The following is an 8,652-nucleotide window of genomic DNA, read 5'->3' as shown; positions in this document are numbered from 1 at the left end:
GTGGAGCCCAAGATAACTATGGCAGAGCATAGTTTAAAAAACAGAAAAATATAACAAAGTGAATAGCTTGAAATTGCCAAAATATTAGAATTAAAAGTTTAAAAGAAATCTATGAGAAAAATGAACTAAAATAAGAGTATTGTTGAAACATTAGTTGATGATTACTTGTTATTTGAGGGTGCATTAAGGCTTAAGTCTCTATTAGTTAAAACTGAACAAAAAGCAGAATTCAATACTTTAGCCATTTTATAATCACATCTTCCTTTAACATCCCTCAATGATCCTATCCTCATCCAAGCATATTGTTTACACCTAATATACTTTTAAAAATCCTTACTGTTAATTTTTATGTTTCCAACCAAATTCTTTTCATACATCCTTTTGAATGTCCTAATTTCCTCTTTGACTAACTTGGTTTTATTTGTTTGAATTTTATGCAAATCTACACGAGGGTTATCTGCATTCTTACTAACTTCCTTATTTTCTATAATACCAGTTAATTTCTTAAATTTGTGATGCTTTTCTTAAATTTTTGTTTGTGAGCCCACCTGGTTTTTTTCTTGCAGCTACCTTTTTCTTTCTGTTTTAAATATTGAAATTATTTTCTTTAAACATTTTCCACATTTACTCTGTTTCCAAACAATTCAGCTGCCCAATTCAAAGTGAATAATTCTTGTTGTATTCCTTCAAAATTTGTTTTGATATCTGGGATCAAAATATAATTTTCTCATTTCCATATGCAGCAAAATATCAAATCTAATACAGCAACAATCACTTGTATCTAGGTATTTTCCAATTTCCACCCTCTCAGTCATTTCTGCATCAGAAATTAACAATAACTCTAAAATAGCATTACTTCTTGTAGGTTTCTTCATTAATTGGTGAAGAAATCCATCTTAAACAGTTTCCAGAAACCTTCCTCCAAGTGTCAAATTTAAGGTTATGTGGCCCAGGGGCTAATACTTTTTGTGAGCCATACATCCTATGTAATTTTTCATAGAATAAAATTATCAATGAGACCTGCTTTTTTTCCTTATGATTTGACTAGCATTTCCCAATTAATGTCAGAAATTAAAATCACCCATAATTATGACTTCATTAACAGCTGAAATCTTAATCTCACTAATTTCTTCTGTTCCACCTGGGGGTCTGTAACACATTCCTACTGAGTTTTTCCCCTTGATATACACTAACAGAAACCCAAATGGATTCAACCTCCTCTCTATTATCCTTAATATTCTAAACTTCAATAGGATGTAGTTTGCACATTACATATAGCTACTCCTCCCCCTCTTTTTACTTCTCTGTTCCTATTAAATAACCTATAATCATGTATTTCATCAAAATCATCTACATTTGACCATGTTTTAATTATTCCTATTATATGAAAAATCTTCTATTCCTACCATTCTGTTTTATTTCTTATACATCTAGTATTAAAGCAGTAACAATTAAGTCTATTCTTATAACTATTTTATGCTGATTTCTTATGTTAAACTTTTCTCTATATCTCAATTTTGTTTCATTTAGTTTATCTTTGCCCTCATCACTATCTAGTCCTAGATTAGAAATGAAATAAAAATCCAATAACCTGAGTGCTTTTGAAAGGTGGACCTTTCTTCTTCAGGTGCAAACTAATCCTAGTTTAAAACTACCCTTAAAGTTGAGTTAATAGCTCCTGAATACATGCCAGATCCTTTCCTATTTAAATGTAAACCATCCACCCCACAAAGTTTCTTCCTCCTAATGAATTGATCCCACAAGTCCAACCTATATATAAAACATTCATAACAAAAAAACCTTTAATTATATAAAATAACTTTGGAATCTGTGACTTTTGTTAGTGGAAAACAATCTCAAGAATCTTGTTGTATGCTTGCTATCCCTAACTTTTATGAGATCACGTCTATCTCTGTCCATCTTGGGCTTGAATTAAATTACTTCAAACATAAATATCCAATGAAAGAAAAAATGTCTATATTCTTCTAAACAAATTAACATTGTGCATATTATTAAGGTGAATAACAAAAGATTTAAAACCAATTTGTGTGTTGACCCTTTTCAATCATTCATCATTACGTTACAAACCTTGTATATTACCGAGATGTTTGTATACTTTCAGCATCAAAAGACGTTTTGCAACTGGTTGCTTATTCATAAATCAACCAGTTAAATGAAGCTTCACATAACTGCCAGTTAGTCTCTCATTTCTGGCTTCATCATCTACTTGAACAAGTACATACAACAGCCTAGAATGCATTTATATTCTTAAAGTAGAATATGTTACTTATTACAAAGGTGGTCCTCTTGCTTTCATAACTGAGAATTCTACATCATCCAGAATAACATAAATGCTTTGGCACTGTTGGCAAAAGTCTTGTGGCATAAAATATTGAATTAGTTTTTTTATTAAAGTATTTCCATTACATATGTATGAAATTAAATCGTGTCACAAAATGTTTGAAATAGTAACTTTCTACATATTAAATAAATATTCAGATTTGTTGTATTATGTGTAGATGGAACATTATGAGTTAGGAAAAACAGGTTTTCTACAAATAACAGGCAGAAAATCCTCCAACCTTATCTCATGTTATATATGCAAGGACCAGATGTTTGAAGAATAAATGAGAAATGGGCATATGGAATCTGTTGTCATAAATTTCCTCCTCTATGGAAAGTATTGTCTTTCTCAAGCTTGAAAGGATAAATCTAAGAAACTTGTAGAGGGACTGAGGTTCTCATGAAGTGAAGGTTTATTAAACTTCCTTTCATGAAGTTTTTCTTGCTCTGTCATGTTTAAATGCAACTAAAACATTCTCCTCAGCAGTCCATTTACAGATGATAAGGCATTGGGTTTTAAATATCTTTTAGTTTCAGTGCCTCCAAATAGATTAAAATGTGTATAAATATTTTAAAAATTACTCAAAGCTAAAAATGTTATTTTCACTCATATTTATTATTATTCTTTAAATAACATATTCAAGAATAAGTTTAAAGAATCCCAAAATATATAAAATGTCATATATTTTTACACTTCAATTCTCTTATTCTTATCTATTTCATAATTTCTGTTCTTAATATTTTAATCTCAGGATAGTAGAAATGTGTTATAAGTTTGAGAAAAAAAGAAAAGATTATTTTAATGTTTCTTACAGTAGTTCAATGCTAACACACACACCATAAATTTTTAAGCCATAAACAAAGCACATTAAAAATGTATTTAATTAAATTTTTACTACCTATATCAGTCGTCCTGAAAATACATATTACATTACATATCCTCTAGTATCTCCCAAACAAATATCAGAAGTTGTTTCAGAAAAACTTTAAATTTTTGTACTTACTTGCTCTACTTTGACACTAAATGTAGTGAAATGAAAAATATAAAATAATACCATTTATTAATGTTTGAATGCCTCATTTGTTGCAAGATCTTTAGTTTTATTATCTTCAGTTTCAACTATTAATTAACCTTTTCACGTGCATTTTCTGTTAGTTTTATTGCTGTTATATACACTATTGAGTACTGTGTGTGTGTGAAAACATTAAAATTATGATAATTAGCTTATTATATCTTTGTGGAATATAAGTTATCTATCAACTGCTGAGTTTGTGTCTAATCTCACACAGATGCAACTACACTCTTGTGCCAGTGTAATTTCAGCTGTTCTGTTTTGGAGAAGTTTTAACCAGGTAAACTAAAAGTTTATAATTTTTGCATTTTAGTAACATTTATTAAAAATATATAACAATAAAAAAGATATATACATAAAAAACAGAAACTTAATACTTATTTTCTGGGCTGAGGTCCTTTGCTCTTGGTGCCTTAGCTCACTAACACTACTTTATTCTTAGTGAGTTAGTTAAAAAAATTCTTCATATAAGTTTAAATATGCATTATAGAACAAAGGCAACACATCAGGCAGAATAACAAAGTGTCTGAAAACTGTAACTTGTTTGGCTTTGTAAATAAGATATCAATAAGTTAAAAAGATTCTGTTACTTTGAGCAACTACCATCTTTAACCACCAAAAATTAAAGAATTATGATTAGAATATGCTCTTTCTACTTGTTTCAAACATTTCTATCAGGTAAGTACCAGAGATTAAATAAATAATTCTCTCTAAAGCTATGGAAAGATGCAAGGTAAGATAAACTTACCTCTTGAGGTTGAAATTCTATCCCCAATTATAGTAATAAAGGTTTAACATAACTTTACTAGTAGTAGAATAGATAAATTATACTAGTATTGTGTTATAAAAGCCTAGCCAAGTTATATAAACTGGTATAATTCCCAAGCACCACCCATTAAATCTACTAGAACTACCAATTTTCAGACTAAAATACTTATTGGAAGCTCTTCTTTATATTTATTTAATACATTTTTAAATTTTTCATGAAATATTAATAATTTTTTAGAGTTTCTTTACTAAATCCATTGAATACTAATTTTTGCATATTTCAATATTAATAATAATGTGTATGTTTTTTTGTGAAATTAAATAATTGCATCCAAATGAAGCCAAATAAGTAAACAAAATCATGAGAAAGGACTGCATTAAAAACAGCAAATCCTTAAATTTTTATGCCATAAACAAAACATTAAAATTAAACAAAACACACTGCATATTTAAAAAAAAGATCCTAGGGTACAAGCTATAACGTGGGATTATAAAATGTATCCTAGGTTTTGGAGGTGACTAAAGAAGTAGGACTTACATTGCAGCAGCGATACACCATCTATCAGTCTTAACCTCCAATTTGCTAGTCTCACATAAGAAGATTAGAATTTTAGAAATTAGGAGAGTGAGATGTGGGTGTTCAAGCCAACAACATCCCACATCTGTATCACCCTTCACTGCCTGCAGACAGCTGTGGGAAGGTGACTGCTCTCCCAAGTTAAAATAACAACAAGAAAAAGATAAAGAGGCACTAATTAACATGACATCAGGAAAGTGATAGTTTATTGTAACTGTAATACTTTTATATGCAGCTTCAGGTGTACATCTGCATAAAATAGTGCCAAATTCTTAAATGACCCTATCTTAACTAAAAATAATTATTAGTAAAATTTCTGTGATTTTACTTTCTTTGTATTTATTACAGAATAATTTAATAATTTCATTTAAAATTTCTTTATTAATTCCATTAACTATCAATTTTTGTATCAGTATATCAACATTATAATTTGTTACAAATTTTACAATATCTGAATAACTGCAAAGTTATAACAGATGAGTATGGCACATTACTATGTAAGGTGGGTAAACCATAAATTGGAAAGTCAAAATCTTTTCTTTCATCAAAAATATTTATATTGATATCCTTTCTATCAATTACTTTAATTTCTAAATCTAAATAACGTGTATTATTTAGATTATTTAGCATTAAATGTTAGCATGTCTTGATAATTCATTTTTACTTCAAGTGGGTTGCTCATTATCGTGCAATATAAAGTATTTTATTTTTAACATCAGAATCACCTTTCACTCAAACCTATTCCGTGAGGGCTTCATAAATTCACAAACAAATTTTTAATAAAAATAGTTTTGTTCAAAAATCTGTTTTTGTAGATGGTAGACAAAGTTATGTTTACTAAGAGCTCACCAAAGTTTGTAAAGATACACTTAGCACATTTACTGTTATAATATGTATAATTTGATGATTACAAGATAGTTCACATTGGCCAACTTTGTATCAAAAGTATTAATATCAATGTTCCTGTATCAGCCCTTTTGCAATTGGTCATGGGTCAAAGGCCATGTCATGTTTGTTAACTTGAACTCAAAATTTTATCAAACTACTATTTTATGAATTTATGTCAATAAATTTGGAATCAATATGTACATTAAAATTCAAACTTTAATATCATATATAAGTTAATTTCTTAATTGAAAAGTAAATATTAAAAAAACACACCTAAATGTAGATTTTAGTGAGTCATGGTATGTAGAATACAGCACTGTTTAAAATTAGATGTTTGTAATGTCAAACTTCTTGGTCTGTAGTTTTGTACAAATTAGGAACTCAAATTACCAACATTGACAAGCTAGAATATAAAATAAGAACCTCGTATCTTTTTATTTTGTGAGATATGGCTCAGGTACTGAATCAAACACAATGGTCCTTTATATACACTTACCTCAATAAATGACATGTGAATAACCAGTCAACATCTCAAAATGTCCCCAGAATGTTTTTCTCAGTTGTTTTAATGTGCAAAAATTTTACCTCATTCTTTCAAACCAAGATATCAAGAAGGAAAGTTGTCTCTTTAATCTGGTTGAAGTTTCATATTTTTTTAAACCTAAATACATCTTAGTTACTAAGCTTAATAAATTATAGCATAATTCTGTGGTATAAGTATAGCTATTTATGATTTTTTGGTTATTCAACTGTATGTATATATATATATGAAACCTAAAAAATAAATTTTCTTTGATATCCTCCATGTACGAAATTTTAAAAGGTATAGCAAATACTTAACATGTAGAAATGTGTAGACAAACTCGTGTATATCATATCAAGCAAAAATGGTTAGTCAAACAGTCCTTGAATTACCTTTAATTTGAATTACCTTTGTACAAGCATTCCAATTTCCATTTCAGTATTTTTTTAAATAAATAAATTGTAAACTAAGAACTTTCATATATGTATCATATTTATATATCTACAACAGTATAAATTTTTCATACAAATAATTTTAACCTTGGATGAGTAAACAATGCTGCATTTGCAGTTGATTTATCCAGTGACTGATAGTCTTCTATTAGAGTAGACAAACAGGACAATGTTGTTTCAAAATCTTCACTCTCCATCCCATCAACCTTCAAGAAGTGGTGAAGATGTGCCTAAATGAAATCATTAGTCAAAACTCACTATATTATTTTTATATATTCTGTTGATATAGAAACTGCTTATAATACAATCTTTAAATATATATTTAACCAAAATTATATTACCTTGCACTTGTATAGTTTAAGAAATCTGGATTTCATTCTTAACAAATTCTGCTGAAAACAAGTGTTATTAGTAAGAGTCACCAAAGAATAAGGATGGCCAAGAGGAGGTACTGCACAAAATCCAATCTTCCATCTGTCTATATTCCAAGGAGCAAAGTTAAGGCCATGGGTCAACCTTAAGTAAAGATAAGAAATTTTTTTCTGTCTGATATGAAACAAAAAATAGGTTTACACCTAAAGTTGTGGATCACTGTAAGTATATATTCCACAACAGAGTGGACTTAGAACAACTGTACTTCTACCAAATCAACAAAAATAATTCACAAGTGCCATGTTATTTAAACAAACAGACCTTATTGATAAGCAGAATTTGCTAGTTAATTATATTAAAATAATAAATTATTCTCACACATGTGACACTTATATAACTGGAATAATCTCAAATAGTAATAATCAAAAACACTAGTTGCTATTAATTTTTGGATTAACTTCCTAAGTCATGACACTAAGACATGAAGCTGAACAACCTTGAATTAATAAAAAAATGTAAAGACAATATTTTCAATAATGAGTAAACTAGAAAGGATGTCAAATGTCCGTTTTAAGAAACACAAATGTAGAGGAAGACTTTTGAAATATTGTCTACTACAACTGTGTTTTTTAAAACAGGCAATTGCCATCCATTCCAGTTTTACTTGTCATGAATACTCTTGCCTAAACAATCTATCAATGGTTTAAATACTTGGAATAATCAGACACTGAAATTACCTTCATGATTAATCATTTATTTGACATGACACTAATCAATTATTTTTAACAGTCAATATGCCCCCACTAATACAGTGGTAAGTCTACAGGCTTCTAACACTAAAATCAGGGGTTTGATTCCCCTTGGTGGGCTCAGCAGATAGCTCAATGTGGCTTTGCTATAAGAAAACACACACACATATAGTCAATATAATTAACACTTACAGATAATCCATTATATTAATAAACTGCATTAATTAACCAGCTTTGTAAATAACTACATATTTCATAACAGTCAAAACAAAATAAACATCCACAAAATTAAACATTAAACTTCATAAGACTAAACACATGCCAAGGTGACTGCAACTTCTACAAAATATTATTTTTCACAATTTCTTCAACACTAGTAACATCTTTAGAAGGCTACAACTTTTACAGATGAACATGCAAAAAACAAGATCCACAACTGAAACATTTAGATCACTGTAATTTTGACAGAATATTTCACAAGATTTTAAAAAACAAACACTTGATTATTATACTTTACACCAAGTTTAGACCAATAACTGTAATAGTCTGAGATGGTTATCCCCATCAAAAAGTACACTACATGGACATCTGGCCATCACACCCATATGTGCTTGTTGAAAATCTCATTCCAAAACTAGGAGAATTAATATGTGGTTGGTTCCCCCTTTGTTGCTATAACAGCCTCCACTCTTCTGGGAAGGCTTTTCACTAGATTTTGGAACATGGCTGTGGGGATTTGCTCCTATTCAGCCACAAGAGTAATAGTGAGGTCAGGCACTGATGTCCTGTGAGAAGGCCTGGCTTGCAGTTGGCATTCCAGTTCATCCCAAATGTGTTCAGTAGCGTTGAGGTCAGGACTCTGTGCGCCAACAGTCAAGTTCTTCTATACCAACCTTGGCAAACCACA

General features: G+C 29.5%; 1 protein-coding gene across 4 annotated transcripts in view; it reads right to left on the bottom strand.

The window, feature by feature from the left end:
- Positions 1–2,943: 2,943 nt before the first annotated feature.
- Positions 2,944–8,652, bottom strand: part of LOC143252974 (tubulin epsilon chain-like) — a 103,089-nt gene continuing 97,380 nt past the window's right edge. For 3 of the 4 annotated variants that reach the window (XM_076505942.1, XM_076505941.1, XM_076505940.1), the window contains 2 exons: positions 6,966–7,140; positions 2,944–6,854 (listed from right to left, as the gene is read on the bottom strand). In XM_076505942.1, the coding sequence (XP_076362057.1) occupies positions 6,693–6,854; positions 6,966–7,140 (337 nt within the window). In that variant the 3' untranslated portion in view covers positions 2,944–6,692. Of the gene's footprint in view, positions 6,882–6,965; positions 7,141–8,652 lie in introns of all 4 variants that reach the window. The other variant, XM_076505943.1, reaches the window with a different exon arrangement.

Source organism: Tachypleus tridentatus, chromosome 6, assembly GCF_004210375.1.
Source record: "Tachypleus tridentatus isolate NWPU-2018 chromosome 6, ASM421037v1, whole genome shotgun sequence".
In the NCBI taxonomy this organism is placed as follows: Eukaryota; Metazoa; Arthropoda; class Merostomata; order Xiphosura; family Limulidae; genus Tachypleus; species Tachypleus tridentatus.
This window is presented reverse-complemented; position numbering and strand designations above follow the sequence as displayed.